Source organism: Anticarsia gemmatalis, chromosome 15, assembly GCF_050436995.1.
Source record: "Anticarsia gemmatalis isolate Benzon Research Colony breed Stoneville strain chromosome 15, ilAntGemm2 primary, whole genome shotgun sequence".
Lineage (NCBI taxonomy): Eukaryota > Metazoa > Arthropoda > Insecta > Lepidoptera > Erebidae > Anticarsia > Anticarsia gemmatalis.
This window is the reverse complement of record NC_134759.1, coordinates 4597001-4615969: the sequence shown is the minus strand read 5'-3', so window position 1 is coordinate 4615969 and position 18969 is coordinate 4597001. Positions and strand designations below refer to the sequence as shown.

At 32.5% G+C, this 18969-nt stretch overlaps 2 protein-coding genes across 2 annotated transcripts in view; both read left to right on the top strand.

The window, feature by feature from the left end:
• LOC142978848 (actin-binding Rho-activating protein-like) overlaps positions 1 to 17818 on the top strand; it is a 53997-nt gene extending 36179 nt beyond the window's left edge. Inside the window, exons 4-5 of the mRNA XM_076123439.1 lie at positions 14014 to 14106; positions 14564 to 17818. Coding sequence (XP_075979554.1) covers positions 14014 to 14106; positions 14564 to 14683 — 213 coding nt within the window. The 3' untranslated portion in view covers positions 14684 to 17818. The remainder of the gene's footprint in view (positions 1 to 14013; positions 14107 to 14563) is intronic.
• On the top strand, positions 4305 to 5798 carry LOC142978847 (cytochrome P450 6B5-like). The gene has a single exon (XM_076123437.1). It carries the CDS (start codon positions 4305 to 4307, stop codon positions 5796 to 5798), a length of 1494 nt encoding a protein of 497 aa, XP_075979552.1.
• Positions 17819 to 18969: the final 1151 nt, after the last annotated feature.

The following is an 18969-nucleotide window of genomic DNA, read 5'->3' as shown; positions in this document are numbered from 1 at the left end:
TGCAATTTTAATATGAGTGTGGGCTTATCAAAGCATGGAATATTTTGAAAGGAGTGCCGTGACACGTGTATTTGACGGACGCTAATCTATTAAAAGAAAACAACAACGATGAAGGACCTTTACCTTTTTAAAGCGGAAATTTTATCAAAACATCTTTTATCTTTAGTGAAGGTTAGGTCACAATGGACTTTTCTACATAACATTTATTATATAAGCAACGATAAGCTTGAAAAGGTTAATTCTTCTTCCTGTTTTTTTGTTCAAGATTTTTTTATTATTCCACTTACGAGCATATTTACCAATTATTTTGTGGAATACAAGTAGGTACTTTGCTCATTATTTATTAAACAATGCTAAGGTCAATTTGGGTAACTTTGAATCATTTGGGTAACATTGAACGTGGGAATTTGAACTAGTTTCGATTATTTTTTCATATGACACCAACACAATTGATTCCAAGTTCAATGTTACCCAAATGATTCAAAGTTACTCAGCTTGACTGTAATTGTACGTAAAGTTGAATAAACCCTTTTCAGATGAATAAGTCCGTCACCGTCAGTCTTCAATAGAACACTTCGAAAAAATGCATCTCTTTTCAGAAGCAGGCCCTAAGCTTTGTGAACACCTATTATTGCGTAATTATTGACTGATTATAGTAATAATGAATAATTTTAACTCCACTGGGTTTGTTTGTTGTATGCAAGGTCCTTGTGAGTCTTGTGACACATGATAAATCCTTAATGCGGAAGTCTACTCCTCAGATATAAAAAAAAATTCTTAGCACCAATCTTAGCCTGCTGTTAATAAATAAAACTCGGAATAAGTAACATAATTAATGACTAAACTGTTCAGTAAATGAATAAAGACGTTAAAAATAAACAACACAATGACCTCGGCTGATCGGGACAGTAAACAATGGGAAGTTTATACCCTCCGAGGCATAGACAAAAGCTCTACACTCGGCTTAGTCATCAATCAGTACCCGAGGGAAGTCCTAATTAATCCTCTGAGTTAATACCGCGGTTGAAAATCTTTATTAATTTATCTTCGCCTGAACTGAGTTATTGTCTTAGAGTTTAAAATGGGTAATTTTTCTGTATTGTATGGATTTTGCCTTCTCATTCTGAGACGGAGTCATATTTGGGGTTTATTTCCTGTAATTAACTTGCGCAGTTTTACAGTATATTAATTAAACATTCCCCGAAAATTTATTATTTTATATATTTCTCTATAAGACTCGCACTTATTTATTATTTAATAAATGAGCCCTAATAAATAAAAAAACATTACACAGAGATGAAATAGCTCTATTTCTTATAACTGTTTAAACAAAAGTAACAATTTGACAAATATGAAATTACAAAAATAAAATAATGATTCACTAGAACGAATAGAAGACAAAAGAAAGATAACAAAATAGATAGATGCATCATTTAGTACCTTTTAGAAATATCTACCTTAATCGGCCAATTAATTAGTCAGTCAAACCAACAGATTGTAATACCTGGGCAATTTGCGTCGAAATATTGGTTATTCAAACGCCCGATACTCCAATTAGTAATGTTTGCGATACGGGATATTAATCTTACTGAGGTTATATGGCAGTAGATAGATTTACAGATAAACATGACATGGACAATATTGATTGAGTCACCATGTTATTACAACAAGTACTAGTAGTAGTAGTAGTAGTAGTCTTATAGCGCGATTCTGTACGGTAGTATAGAGTCTCGAGAGTTTGACATTTAAAATGTACTGCAAGAATAGTTTTTACGATGTCCGATGTCCGCTAGAAGCGCTGATAATTTTTTTATAATTATTCAATTTTTAATCTTCTTAAAAATAAAACTTCGTTCTCTATTTTAACTATCACAAGCCTTTTTTTTATTTATCGCATAGTTTTTAGGTTTTTTGCTAAAATATTTCTAGTACAAGCATAGCAAACTACTTTGAGTAAATTAGGTACTCTTACCATATTTTCAGAGATTTCAGGTAATAAATAAACATTTCAATATATTGGTTTTGGCGGTATAAAAGCAACAAACGATTTCAGTGTATATTGACAAATTTTAATTCTTAGAAATGTTTTTATGAGTATGTGGTCGTGATACAATATCAAAACAATATCTGTCTATTGTCAATTAGAAACCTTTGACTAAAAAAATTCGACTTCAACCTAAAAAAGTATACGACTAGCCAGAATTTTAACAAGCCAAATGGCTATACCAAGAAAAAAAAACACCAATTACATCAACAAACTAGCGCTATATGAAACTAACAGCCTTCTTTTTCCAGTCAGTTAACTTACTTCGAATTTTTTAGTGACAAATACACCCAATTTTTAAGTTGAAAATATTCGTAGGTCAAAAAATATAAGATTCAACGAATCGTAAAACTAACAGTCTGGTAAACAATTTATTGTAAAATTGGGACGAAATATAATTGTTGAAAAATAAATTATGTTAGCTTTCGTACTGAATTTTTAAATAAACATTAGTGCTGTTAGTTACTCTGTAAGCCGCTTATAGTTTGAAATCCACATAAATTGTCTTTGAACTAATATGATGCCGGATATATTTTTTTATATTTGTATAGTTACGGCATTTATTTGGATTAACGACTACTCTGTTTGTGTGAACTGATCTGTTATGATAAGAATATAATTTCTATGTATTGATTTAACTGGGCTTCATGAAAATATTTTATGGCTTTTCAAAAAAAATCGACTAGCTGGTTATACGTAATCGAACACTGAAACAATGCAGAATTATTAGCAAGAATGGAAGAGGCTTTTCGATTTTCTAAGTTCTTAGCTCTTTTCTCCATCCCAATTCATTCTCACATAATATTACACAATTTGTAATCATATCTATACTAATATTAGCTATACTAATATTATAAAGCTGAAGAGTTTGTTTGTTTGTTTGTTTGAACGCGCTAATCTCAGGAACTACTGGACCGATTTGAAAAATTATTTCAGTGTTAGATAGCCTATTTATCAAGGAAGGCTATAGGCTATATATCATCACGCTACAATCAATAGGAGCAGAGTTCCAGTAAAAATTGTTGCAAAATCGGGGGAAATTTGATCCATTCTCTCTTATGTGACGCAAGCGAAGTTGCGCGGGTCAGCTATATCACATACACTGGAAGCCGGGTAGAATGTTTGTGATCAACTTTACGGACAGCTGTAAAAAGTGTAGCATTAACATTTAATTTTGTGTGCTGATGGCGTTATATAACGACTGATAAAAACAGATGGCAGTTAGAGCCATTAGTCACTGTTGATAGTCGCAGGGATATTTAGACTTAAACAGGAGGCTTGCCGTCTTTTTGAGACAAAATTTAGGACATAAACTGAAACGCGATTACCAATTTCCGATAATGTTCTTCAATCGCTTTTGTATCGAATGTTTAAGGTCTGTCTGTCTTCTATACTGTAACTGTTAAATGTTTAATATTTTAATATAACTTGATGAACTTCAAAATGGAAATAATTCAAGATTCCAGCAGGCTATTTTTTTTGGAAAGGAAGGAGGTCGGTTATTCTACAATTCGAAAAATGTTCTGTAGCACGGTTGTACACACTTGTACTTGTAGTGTGTTAGTACTTGACAGCGTGATGGCAGAAAAATAGTTCAAAATGCAGTTAGTTTTGACAGTTATTGAACAGGTGGTAGTAAGGAATAATCCACAATTATATTATATATTGTCAATTACCTTGATAAGATATCAAGTTATCTTTGAAAGTTACGATTTTAATATATCTACTATTTATTATCTAATTCTTGGATATTTTGCGATAAGTACACGAAAATAAATATTACACTAGTGTAGTTCACTGCACTCAGACTACGTTTATATGTAATATACTAAACCAAGTTTATGCTCGCAAGTACATTCAAGTACAAAGTACATTTTATGTTCTTTCCCGGTTCGCCGACAGCCAACTTTTATTCAAAATGGCTTAGTAGTGAAGAAAACAATCAAACACACTCATCTACAATATTGGGTATGGACAAGTACAGATTATCATCTAAATAATAAACACGTGTAGTTTTTATCAGTAATGATGAGTTATTAATATCTATTTCATGCGCACTAAGCGTGATAAGTACATTTTACGCATACTATGTGTGAATCTTGAAATTTGAAGAAAATGACCACTAATGATGACTCTCAATCTTTAACAACAAAAACAAAAAGATGGGTTGTCCACAGATAGCAGAAACTATTTAAGTAGAAGATAATCCCAGGTGGTCAATCAGTAGGTAGAACGATACGGAAACTACAAACATATTACAATGTTTTTATCCGTAATTTTAATAACCTTCCTAATAACATTGATTTTTATATACGTCATCGGTAATAACAATGAACGCTACTGGAAGAAACGTGGTATTAAGTTTTACAGCAAAAATAAAGTGCTCGGCGTCTACTGGGACTTCTTCACAAAAAAGGGCGCCTTATTTGAAACATTCGGGGAGCTGTACAACGAATATAAAAAAGAACCTGCGATTGGTATCGGATCCTTGATGAGCCCATCGCTTTTCGTCACAAACCCGAAGAATATGCAGCAAGTTCTACAAGCTGATTTCAACTCGTTTAATCACAGAGGCATAGAGAGGAATGAAGGTGACATATTGGCTGATAATATTGTCTTCTTGAACGGACCCAGGTGGAAGTTGATGCGTCAGAGCATGTCTCCTTTATTTACTTCAGCGAAGTTAAAGAATATGTACTATATCATGGACAAAAGTGCTCAAGACTTAGTGGCTTACATGAAAGAGCATCCTAAACTCTGGGAAGGAGATTGCTATGAGACAATGATGACATTTTGTAATGCTTCTGTTTGCGGCGCCATATTTGGTATCGGTGCACAATCCATATTTGACTCGCCCTTCCTTGACCTGGCTAAAAAAGCCTTTACACCATCATTTAAACGTAACCTCGCATTCGCAACTATGCAATTGAGCCCAAGATTATTCAATTTCTTGGGTCTAAAACTATTCAAAGATCTTGAAGATACTTTTATTGGAGCCATTACAAAAGTGATAGAACGGAGAAAGAATGAAAATGTAAAGAAACATGATTTCGCTGACTTATGTATTAATATACAAAAAAATGGTATTATGAAAGATTTTGCAAGTGGATGTGAGGTGAAACCTACTGATGGTGTGTTGGCAGCTCAAGCATTGACTTTCTTAGCAGCCGGCATTGAACCGGTAGCAACTGTAATGTTCAACACATTCCTACACCTAGGTCGCAATCCAGATATATTACAAAAAATGCACCAAGAAATAGATGAAACCTTTGAAAAACACAACGGTAAAGTAAATTTTGATGTAATTAATACAATGGAATACACAGACAAAGTGCTTAACGAGGCTATGAGAATTAGCCCTCCTCTAGGATATTTGACAAGAAGATGCGTTAAGGACACAGTGCTACCGGTTGGAAACATTAAAGTAGAATCTGGAACAAATATGTATACTCCTATTTATGCCTTACATCACGATCCTGACATCTATCCTGAACCAGATGTATTTAATCCTGAGAGATTTGCAAAAGGCATCAATTACAGTGATGAGTTCTATATGCCTTTTGGAATAGGCAATAGAATGTGTATTGGAGCGAGATACTCCAAGCTACAGATGGCAGCAGGCGTGGTACATGTTTTAAAACATTTTACAGTTAGAACAAAGAAAACAAATACAGATACGAAATTCAAATACCACATTGTTAATGTGAGACCAATCGATGCCGATGTTGAGTTTATTCCAAGAAATACGAAATAAATAGACTGATCAGGAGAACATTTTTGTTGTTTTATTCTTTGCTGTTTATTCATTTTACAGTTTTATTTGGCTTTGAAATGTGTATATTAAAATATTAATATATTAAATAATGTCGCTTCACGTAAAATGCTGGTATTCAGCTGAACCCGGTGAGACTGGAAGCCGACTCTAATATAGTTGGAAGAAACTATAAGCTGGTTTAAATTGCATATATTGTAACAAGGTTTTCTCCTTTGAATCATGAAAATATCTTTTAACATAATTAAATGGATCAACTGACCCTTTCCATACTTATTAGTATAAAATCACAAGATTGGGTAGATTATAAGAATGTTGCTAAGAAAAACATTTAAAAGAAAGATAATTATATTTGTAATATTCGAAGCAAACGTAACTAACATAAAATAATTTATTTACACAAGTGTTTCAGTAAACAGGAGGTGATACATCGTAAAAATATAATTAATAAATTAATGACGCCATTGAAAGGGAATGATAAATAGTTTTATCGACTTATTTTTTCTTGGAGTTAACGAATACTCGAAATATGAATTGACTGATTGATTTCTTTATAAACATTTCCTCTTTTAACGCTTCTAAATACAGTCATGTCAGAAAAATAGTATTTTCTTTGCCGCAACAATACGTGAGATTCCTAGCGCTATTTGCGTTTACCACATATCTGAACAACAGATGATAATATTTTCATTGTATTAATTTAATACATTTTTAATTTTTCCATTACATAAATAAGATGTATGTTTGAAGAATTATCTAGACATATTTAAAGGTCTGAAAAAATATCCTTACGTATATTCTATAATATCTTGCTGACTATGGCAATACCTAATATACCTATAGAACTAATAGTCTTTCAAAGCTCTCTACTAAGTTGATAGACTACCTATACAACTTGTAATCCGGGATTTGACAGAACTAATTTAACAATTAGGCCTCACGTGTAAATTTCAAACGGGATCGAGTATACACTACACGTGTCCTATTTCACAATAAGTAGGGTGAAGGACCTCTGGTCTACTTTGAATAACGACATACTTCTATCAACTATTTGGAAAGTGCAAACTTTCAACGTCAAAGCGCCGTCAAACGATACACTGACCTCGGAGAGACAGAACTATTCGTTTAAAGGTACAAAGAAAATCTGTGATTAAATTAGACTTTTTATGTAGCCTACTGTTTTTGTTGCTCTCATTTGATTTTCTAGCCCTCTCGGTCGATTGTTGCCTATATTCTTATTGAAATAACAAAAAAAACTGTGAAAATTGTAAAACATAGTATCAGTTCGAGTATGTTTCGAGTTCTACTCTCATATCTCGTACTCTATTGCCTACAATAGAGTACGAGATATGAGAGTAGAACTCGAAAAACAATCCATTCGTGCGTTCGTTAGGTGCCTACACCTAACGAACGCACGAATGGATTGTTTTTACACCTTGTATAATTATAGTCATTTTACTACGCATTACTACGCGCATTAGTCGCGTAACAATGAAACTACATACAATTTCACGACCTAAGATCTATACAAACGTATGTAAAACCATTTCAGTATCTATAGTATAGTAAACAAACTTTACACCGTGAGTCATCCTAACCTCGAAGTTTGTCAGGGTTAACTCGTGCTTCTAAATTTATAATTTAACGGCATTTAAAATCTGAACTTGGGATCTCTTTGTTCGTTTGTACTTGGAGAGAATGAGTGATACGATGCAAGTGTACAAATAAACAAGAGATACATCATGGGACGTACTGGCCACTAAGAGATGACGTCACTCGCATTCCGCGTGGCGACTCACGCCGTCACGGCCAACATTTAAATTTGGAATCGGTTTACTAATATCGTTGTAGGGCTGCCAGTGGCTTTTAGTAAAACTATTACAGATATTTTGTTCATTATTCTTTACATTTTTTAGGATTTGTTGAAATAAAAAAAAACGAAATATCGTCGGTAAACGAGATAAGTTTTTGTGAGACCTATGAAAAAAGATAAGTTTAGTCTTATAGTACCCCTGCCAAATATTAATATTAATTTTATTTTAATTATTGAATTGTAAAGTAAAATATGAGGATTAAAATCTATAAAGAGATACTTCATTTAGTTAAACTACAACAGGTGGGTTTCACTTTGACTTTTACTAATAAAATATACTTGAAATAGAAATAGTATTTTATTAAATTTCACTCTTTAGAACAATCTTATTAAATTTTAATTAGAAAATCTGAAATTGCGTCATTGAAGGATTTAATAAAAGATAGACAAAAAAAACTGAAACTGTTAAAAGAAGACCTTTTTGTTGAAATTAGTGAAATTTTGTACATAAATATTTATCTTCAATATTAAATAGTTCATTTTAAGAAGTTCTACTTTTCTTGATAAACAATAGTTAAATTTTCAAGCTAGAAAAAAAAAACAATCGTTCTCCTCACGATATCTCTAGTTTTCATCGCCAGCAAAGTCTAAAGGCAGCTTATTTTTAGACACGCGCTTGTAAAATGTAGGTCCTCACATTTTAATTTTAAATTCCACTTGTAACGTAAAGGATTCTTGTCGAGAACACAGAATCTCGTACACACTTACTGAATAATGAATTAGACTAGATTTGTCAAAGGACATGCCTTTTTATTTTTCTTTTTTTTTCAATTTAAAGCTCAGTTTGTCTGTTTTGTATAAGATTGGCTCATTTCATCAACATTTAATTATTTATTTATTTATCTTCCTTACAACTATCTTTACAGGTTATGTCTTGCATCTAAAAGGAAATATACTTTAAAATAATAGTTACTAAAGTACTAGTAATAAAGTAAACGTAGAGGATTGTTTGGAATATTGCAAAATATCCAAAAAGTTCAAAAAGGGATTTTTTGTCCGCAACTTCTACATACAAATTATAGACATTTAATCACGATCTTACATTGTAAGCTAATGATTGTGCCGTTAATAAAATAATATATCAAATATTTACGGCATAATTTGTGGCCAGTTATTTCGAAGTCTTGGCAACCCTTGACGTTCCTTTCGCTCGCCAGTGCGTCCAATGACGCGTAATTAGCAACATAAACAAATCGTTTCCGAACCCAGCCGAATATGGAATCGGAAAACTTTGACAGAAATAAACATTGGAATATTCAGCGGAAATGCCCGAGTGTTTACGAAGATAATCGACGGATTGACGTGGTTAAGAATATTAGTCAATGTCGGTTTCCGATATTATGCTCTTGAAGTATTTTAGTACAAATATTTTATGTATTGTATTTTAATAAAAAAAGAACAACTCCCGCACTAAAAATTGATCTTGTATCGTGGGGTAATTAAGGTTTATTAATATACTGTTGTTTATTATAGGTGAACATTTTAATAAAATTCCAATTTTCTTAAAATAACATCGTAAAACTATGCGCTTAATAATATTAGGTTTATTATCAAATCAAAAATATTTTCATAATAACAACAAAATATTCCCCCGAAAATTTCTTAAAAAAAACATTGAACGTAAAATTTTAATTAATTTTAGGCAAACCCTTTGATATTGTAATCGAAAAGGTCTAACTAATTAAGTAAATACTTTAGTATTTTATTTAATTACTAGATAAAAGGTCTCTTTAGGGAGTGTCCCAGAATTTACGAAGACCGTTCTAACCGCAAGGGTTGCCGAGAAACTTTGCCGACGTTTTGTAGCTACTTACTTTGTTAGGCTTGCTGCACAGATATTCGGTTCGGCTTTAATCAGCCTAACCGGACGGCAAAACCGAATATGTGTAGATGGACCCGTACCTCGATTCCTTACCACTATCGACTACCGACAACCGGCTAGCTATCGAAATTTTGACATTTAGAATGGACTGCCCAAACAGTTTCTACGACGCCCGTCAGAGGCGCTGATCAGATTTTCATACAAAAGTTCTCGATGACAGGTCGGTTGTCGGTAGTCGATAGTATTAGAGAATCGAGCTACAGGTGCAAGATTCAAGAAATATATATCTATTGTTATTCTTATTAGTCATTTACATTCAGCGAAATAAATTTACTTTGGTTCTGTTTTTTTTACTTTACCGTCTCACTGCTGGGCAACAATCCCCGAACGAGGGAAGAGTTAGGTCTTAAGTCCACCATGCTGACCACGTGCGAGAATTTGTTTTATAAAATACTGTCGTATACAGAGGTAGTGTGCCATCCCTGTGTAACATAAGATTTAAGAGTCAAATAAGGGTAGCGTTTTACTTAATGGTGTATCAGGTGTTCACAATATAGGTTAACGACCCCCAGTCGTAACCCTACGCTGAATATCTTTTAGTTTGTCGCTAGTTTTATGAACTCACATCTAAGATGCTTATAGTAATATATTTTTCTGAAATAATTTTTACGGATACAGATATTTGGAGCTGGTTTTGCGGCTTTTGAATAAGCTTCATAAAGCCTATGTGAAGAATAAAGTATACATTTATGAAAAATCTAACAATATTTAACTTTATAAGGTAACCGATGTAATTGAGAAGTGGTGGAATTGGCCATAGGTTTTAAATATTGTTCCAATAGTTTTTTTTTTATCAAATATCTATAACAATATTCCTACGTAATACTACTGCAACAAAACTACAAGTTCGTGTATTAATACTGAATTAACGTTAAAATAACGTTCTCCAAAACAAATGATGATTCAGGTGCAACGCATAACGTAATCTTCCTTCAACATTTTCCATCCGAAAATCTCACAAGTTTTCTTCCGGCATACAATAATAAACACATTTATCATAAGTGAAACGATACATTCGTGTTTATATCACGTTCGAACAAAACACTTTTTGTAACAAAATATCTCGAAAACTGTTTTTCAGCTACATTCGTCACGTTCGAGGCACTTTATCAATGCTCTCACGTTTTGAGGAAACATTTACCTGATAAGCTTTACCATACCTACCTAGTACGTCTTATTCAGTTGTTTTTTTTTTACTCCCTGTGCCAAAGTCTTTGAAAACTATTTTGTACTTAATTTTTTTGTCTTGTCATTAACCTATGTATATAATAATATGCCCAGAACATTTTTTGTCACCGGTTTATGTAGTTTTTACATATTATTAATATAAGGCGTTAATTTTTAACATTATGCAAATGAGTGCGTTATTTTGGCCTATATTGATCTTATAGGTATATATGGGTTAATGTAAATGTAAAAACCTACGAGTTGTCGGAACGTTGCGGGAAGGCTACTTATTCAAAAAGAATTTCTGTGTCTGTTTTGTGCCAAAAATTTCGTTGAAAAAAGTCTAAAATGAGAAAAAAGTGGTACCGTAAAGTATAATTTAACCCAATCTCAAAGTAGAGACGGAATTCGCAAAAGAATGCGGCTTAGAGCTAAATAATTTGATTTATTACCGCTGCTCTTGTTAAATTGCTGAAAATATCCCCGTTTTTTATGAAGAAATGGGTCCCCTGATGATTTATTAAGGATAAAGTATTATTTAATGTAAAAACAACCCGAAGTTGCACTTTGTCAAAATCCTACCACTCCTATAATTATAATCACGATGTTGGAAGATTTTTTTTTCATTATTTAAAGGAAACAACTGTACGAATGAAAGTGGTATTTGACCGACAAAAATAGCAATTTTTAAAGCTATGAAATACTTTTTAACTTGAATTACTTTACGTTAACAAAGTCGCGAGATTTCAACTACTTTTAAGTACCTCACACTGTTTTATAGTTCGGTTTCTGTGCAGAACTTATTGTGTGATAGTAGCATTTTATCGATATTGCCTGCTCTCACTCAAACTAGCGTTCACGGTTTTCAAAGATCACAAAGTTGCCGCATTAGGTCCTAAAAGCTGAACCCTTAAATCAAAATTGATGTGATAAAGTACTAAAGCAGTCCTTTTAGATAAATTGTTCTTTTGCAGTCTTGGTTTAGCAATATTATAATTTAAAACGATACATATAAAACCGATTTTCATTAAGAGATGCTAAGCTCGTAGTAAAATCTAGCTAGAAAAGGTTTATTGGAAAATTTCTTACTTCTAAAAGTATTTGATACACTCTACAAATATTATTTGTTGTGGATAAGATGTAGACTACAGATTCTAAATATAGTTCAAGTAAATTTTAAATATTTCCCCGGTTATTATTTTAGTTTCCTTTCCAGTAATTCACGGTTTAAGATGGTTCGAAGTATATATAACATAATATATTTTCAGCTGTTACAACGATCATCCAAAATATCGAAAAAAAAACAAACTTCATAATCCACTCAATTTTAAGTGAAGATCACGCGCCAAATCCATTCCCAAGAAAAATATTGGAAAGAATTACAGGCTCGGGTTCTTACTAGATCTTATAGGATTAGGACTCATAAGTGGCAATGGATTGTAAATACTATTACTAGGAATTTTTATCTGAAAAACACGACTATAAGCTGTATTTACAAGAATATTATTTTATACAAGAAAGTTTCGCGGTACATGGCACTTAACACGCGATTAGGTACATTTACCTTGATTTTACTTGACGCGTCAGGATTAGGCAGGAAAAGCGAGAAGGCACATAATATAATATATGTTATTATACTGTAAAACATAATAATGGCATATTACGCATTCTCCAGTTGCTTCATATAAAAAATCGGTATCCAGCTGCATCAGGTGAGACCGAAAACCGACTCCAACATAGTTGGAAAAAAGGCTAGGCTGACTACTAACTAACTATCAATGCTGTCAAAAAATACTTTCGAAAATCAAGATAATAATATATTTTTATTTTCCGTAGTACTAAATTATATTCCCATAGGACAATGCTCCCTAATTGCCGCTATCACCCTAGAGTATTATATCCATTACTTGTAAATTGCTACGGTATGCCCTCGCAGGTCAATTGAAACGATTTTTCGTAAAAGCAATCAAACTTTTACTATTTGTCTAGAAAAGAATTTACGGATACGAACAACATTATTCGGATAAGGGCAAGAAATTAATGGTTCACTGTCTATCTTGCTTTGCTCATTGCAAGAATTTTTAACCAAAAATAGAAATTTCTTTTTAAACATAACATTTGGTTATCAATCATCAAGTAAAGTATTATTTTCGCCGTTTGTATACATACATGATACCAAATTGCTAAACGGATCTTAAAAGCAATACGTTTCACTGATCACGGCTAAAACATAGGGCAACAAATATAGTATCGTTACCTTAAACTTCTCATTGAAAGGCCCGCTTAATAATTTAGTAATAGGTCACCTACCATGGACAACTAAAAAGTAATAATAACCGAATAAATATAACTTTGTAAACTATGAGAACGTAGTACACAAGTAAACAGCAAAAAGGTGCAACATTTACTTTACCCGGAAAGCTTTTAAGAGATTCTATACGGCTCCATGACAGGTATAAAGAGGCATTCGTGCACGTGTGTCCTTCGAGCTATTTCGCTTTTTTACTTCGGCCTTGCAGGTGAAATCTGTCAAGTAACTATTGACCTCCAACTTCGAATAATTTAGGGTCAAATTGACCTCATATTTCTCCCTCTGAGAGGTTAGTAATGGCTTGCGAGGGTAGCTTGGACTGTTGGATTGATGCGTGTGTATATCAATGTAGTAAACTGTTGGGAGATTTCCCTGGAGGTATAGTTGTAGCTATTTATTCTACTACTGATATTGCGTGATGGACGTTTTCATACATAATGTAGTATCTTCACTATTACACGAATGTACTGTTCTTTCTTGCTTTAGTTTTGAATACTAGAATTTAATCTTTGCCTTCGTTTATATTAATAAGTTTGTTTTGCTCTAGACTAAAAAGAGGATAATTTTCGAGAGCCGTGCTTTAGTGTTGTGAAAATTGCACGAGTCTAACGCAAATAAGAACTTAGAATTTCTCTGTTTCATTATGCTTTGTGAACACAAACACTACGTCATATTTTGTACAACCATGCGCACCTGTTTTTTTTTTTTTTTCAAATAATGTTCACATTTCACAAGTAATTATTGTTGTATTGTAGACCAATCAATATTTTCAAATACCAACATTGTAAGTAATATGGACCTCTTCTTGGGACAGAAAAGGTATTATAAAAAAGATTCAAACTATAAAATGAAACCGACTTTAATTTTATTCAGACAGAAAAATATTACTTTTCAGCAAGCTTAAGCGATAATGTTCTAAAACCATTTGCGTACATCAAATGATATAATTTTTCTTCTTTCACAGATATACACGGTAATCTCGGACAAACTCGTGGGAATATTGTTAAGGACGCGAAAACATCAGCTGACGTATTTCGAGGGAGAAGTTTTGTTCCAGGTAATTTATTTCGCTTACTCGTTACACGGAGATAAAAACTTTGATACTTGAGGATCTGTGAAAAGGATTTGTACAAGATTTTTGAACTAAAAATACTTATACTGTTAGTAGTTTTTATTTGACAGACAGATTTAATGGCATTGTAAGGATAGACGACTATCGTCTATTTATGAAAATTAAAATATATATATTTTTTGCTAAATGTTTGATATCGTGGTCTTACCTTTTACAAAGGATCCTAGCTAACAAGATTAAAAAATCACAAAGGGCAGACTGTCTGTTCTTAAATCAATTCGCTCTGAAAATCTGAAAAGGGCTGACTAAACCTAGCCTGGCAATTAAATATTTGAGTGTGGCAATCTCTTGGTATGTCAATAATTCAAATTGAGAATGAAAAAAATAAGTTAGGTACTTTCTGACATGATTTGAAAAAATCTTGATTACTTTTTTTTTACAGAAACGCGATGACGACGTGCCAGTATTCCTAATGCAACCGATCGCGGACATCAGAGCCTATTGTGATAACAGGGCGCTGCAAGCCCGGCGATCTGTCTCACCCATGCCGGAGAGATTATAAACTTATTGACAAAAATATTGAGTATAAAGTACTGAGTGTAAAGGCAGACGATATAGAAAGAAATAGCAAACCCTTGCCGTAAAAAAACCATAATGATTAAGAGAATTTGATTCAAATCATGACCACATATTTGGTTAAAAATGTAGTTAATAACTTTTATCCGTTCATAAAAATGAGTATTTCGTGACGTATTTTATTTATATAAAAATTTGTAACTCATTCAGTTGTAGAATAGAGATATAGATTATATTTATCAGACAAATATTTTTGAATAAACGAATCACTCGTACGCTACTCGTACATCTCATCTCGTTTCCATTTACGCTTTTGTTGAGACCCAAAACTGTTTATACGCTATAAAAGTTTGCTATAAACGAATGGGAAAGAGAAGGTACCTAAAGGATCATTTTACGTGTCGAGTTCTTAGTGGTTTACTAATACGCGTTTTACGGCAAGGGTATGTTACCCGCCTTATAAAGCAGGCAACCAGAGAGTACCCATAAAATAAATTGTGACATTAAATTTTAAATAGCTTTCCCCAGTGGTGCCTTGTGTGCATTTTATGTGTACAAAGTAAATGTAGCCAGCTTTGACCGAAATCTTTTTCGAAGAATTTATGCATAGTTTTTTCTAGTTCATACATGTGTATGAATCTGTTCTGGAGTTGTATGAAATTATTCCACGTTTGTATGAAAATTTGCGGTGCTAGCAAAGAGATTCTTATCTTTTTGTTTTAAGCGGCAAGCACAGCTTTTTCATAATGGGTTACTCGTCCTGCCTTAAAAAAAACTCAATATGTGCAAAATGGAAAATTTTAACAGCCTGTACAAAATTACAATTACTCTTACTTAATTACTAATGAAAATTACCCTTATTATTTAAAGTGTTTGAATAATATTAAAGTACATTAAAAATAAGTACATAATATAAGTGATGTGTAATAAAATTAAGAAAAATAAACTTTTAAAAGCGTATGACAGTAAGAGAGTGCTTTGATTGAGCTGTTCATACAATAAATTTTATTCAAAGATTCATTCTTAAGAGACGAATGAACGAGAGGAGCGGCTCAAATAAGGCACGGCTCAAAGGTATTTAATTTAAGGATAATTTAATAAAAAAATATTTATGGAGAGGAAAATTAGGTTAGGAATTAGAAAGATATATGTAAAGAAGGGACCTTTTGTGTAGATTGTGCAAAATGCTTTTTTGTACGCGTCGCTAAAATATAATTTATGTGGAGCTTTTGTTGCAATAAATAATGAACATTTTATGTACGGTTGGCATTGTATCATTTATCAAAAATATTTTTGAATACATCATTTCTTTTTACAAACATTATATAGTACATTGCCTCAGATCACTGTAATATCAGTATCACTTAAAAGTCTTTTGGCATATACTAGACACGTCGCACTATTTTCTAACGAAAATTGTCTACATCGATTCAAAAAGTTCAAACAATTATATTTTTTATTTTAAAGTACCAATCTCATTACGAAAGCCAATGACTAACGGAAGAACCGTAATAGAGAATTGTAAAATGACTCGTTTCTATGTATAACTAAAACAAATTGGTATATTTCTCATGAAAGAAATATGATAAACGTATATTTACAGTATGTGTTAAAGCTGGCAACTTGCCATTACATACACAAGACATTTAATGTTTTATTGTATTCGTTATTATTATCGAATGGAAATTGTACAACAGTACCTCGATTCTCTACCACTATCGACTACCGACAACCGGCTAGCTATCGAAATTTTGTATGAAAATCTGATCAGCGCCTCTGACGGGTGTCGTAGGAAACATTTTGGCAGTACATTCTAAATGTCAAATGTCGATAGCTAGCCGGTTGTCGGTAGTCGATAGTGGTAGAGAATCGAGGTACAGATTTTCATAATCAAAATTTCTCGATGACAGGTCGGTTGTCAGTAGTCGATAGTAGTAGGGAATGGAGCTGCAGTCGTGTTGAATAAAAACATTCATTATGTTACATTTATATATGGAACCGAAATAATATATTATTCTTAACGACACCGTATGCCTAAGGCCATGGAGTCCTTAACATGACATGTTCACCTTCAAAATATAATCTTGAAAAGCAATATCTTGAATAATAAATAATCATCCTTTTCCTAGAAAATCGTTTTCCAAACATGTATGGAATTTTCTTCTCAATCTACACGGCTTACGTACATTTGAACAACATAGTTTCTTTATGTGAGGCAACTATAAAGAGCTTTTGTGTGAAACTTACTTTCGTATAAAGCCAAGAAAATCGTCGTTAACTTAGAAAATGTATTTCATAGTGAAAAGTACAATACATTCTTGTTAGTGCCTTCCGTACATAAGTTAAATGTTTTACGTGATTGATGCTATGTCGAATCACCAATATCATCAAAGATAATTGGAATATTTTTATACAATATGTAAAAGAATATTCCGGGCATATAGCCTCGCTCTCGTAAAACATTGGATAGTTGTCATCAGTTATGTAAGAACAGTTTATAAGTACATAATAATGTATATGTAAATGTGAAGGAATAAAATTATTTATGTATTTTTGATAATAACATTATTTATGCAAAATTAGCGCGTATTTAGGCCAGCATATAAGCTCATTAAAATTAAGATAAATTAAGTACTGCGACATAAATGTTTGATAAAAAAATCGTTTTTAAATAATTTCTCACGCCTATTTTCTTTGTATTGAGAATGATAAGGAAATTTCTTAAAATAAATAATAGTTTTCTGAAGACGTAGTGTTTAACCAACCGATAAATTGTGGTAAACTCAAATAGAAGAAAAACAATCAAACTTTTTGATGGAATATGAAAATGTCCGCTTTGTATTTCAAAAACTTTATCTCAATGGAGACACAGACGCGTAATCTCAAAATTCTAAGGAATAGACAAAATATTTTTATTTGCATAAGATTAATTAAGAATTGTTCTTATAATTTTATTCGTTGTTTTGACATTTGAATGTAAAGAAAATGTAGTAAATGTAATTTATATATTTGACATTTTTGATTTATAAAATTATAACATTCTAGTCTGTCTAGTCGGTTAGGATTTGTAAGAGAAAATATTACATACAAATGTGCTTTTAAATAAACTTATGAAATTGTTGATGAAGTTTTTTATTAAGTTTATTTACCTCGTTTAATTATAATGAGTGTCTTTGGCATTATAACGTCCTCCTAGCCGATTTCGAAATCAGCCAACTGTACAGCACTTTGTTTAAAGTGATCAAGATACACATAGGTACACTTTCTATTCCCTCACTCTCATATGCCGGTGGGTCGACATCCAATACCACCGGTAAGAGGTAATTCGCAAGACCGACGACTTAAGGCGTTCTTGCTCCGCTAGGTACGGTGGTCTAAGCTAAGTTCTGTGGTTAAGCCTGTCGCAGAAACCTAAACAAAATACATAAACTATCTACTAAATAAAGCACTAAATTCAGCACAAAGAAAATATTCTATAATTTTTCCCGTCTACGAGTTCCTTTGACTACATTTCCTCATAGTAATGTATGGAAGCATTATACTAACATTTAGGCAGCAACGAAAATAGTTTATCATTCCATCAATTCCGATGTTTGAAGCGCTTACATGTATCTTCAGGTATGGAGATATTTCTCAAGTGGTATGAGAGGGCAACGACCTGTGTAGGAGGTATTACTACAACACACAATAAAGGTGATGTAATCTAAGATTTATACATGTTACATCAGTCTAATGAAGAGGATGAAATGCGAAATCAATTGTCTTCTTCTCTTCTTATCGTATGGCTAGTGGTCAACCTAGTGGCAAGGTTGTTTAAGCCGCCCGAAGGACTTGACGTGGTTTAACGACTGTTATCATAATTGAAAACAGCCAGGACCGACCTTTTTACGTGCTCTCTAAAGGACGGATCGATTGTACATTTTTTGACTGAGTAAATATAATACGAAATAAACGATGATTATTTAGAAAATGGTACTGCAGTGCGGGAATAACTATGTTTAGAAGATTTATTAGATAGATAGTAATGAGAACTATTGGAACAGAGTATTGGTAAGATACAAAAAACTATATATTTACGTATTTAATTTTAATTAAGCTTCCTATTTGTAAAAAAGTTGCTATTTACATAAATACCTTTACTAATTAAGTGTTACTATACAGAAAACTCCATGCCTCTTTTCAATGCGGGTAGACACTGATACATTATTCCACACGAAAGTTCTTTATAAATGTTACTAGAGTAACTTTTCTCACTAATCACCAATTAAGAAG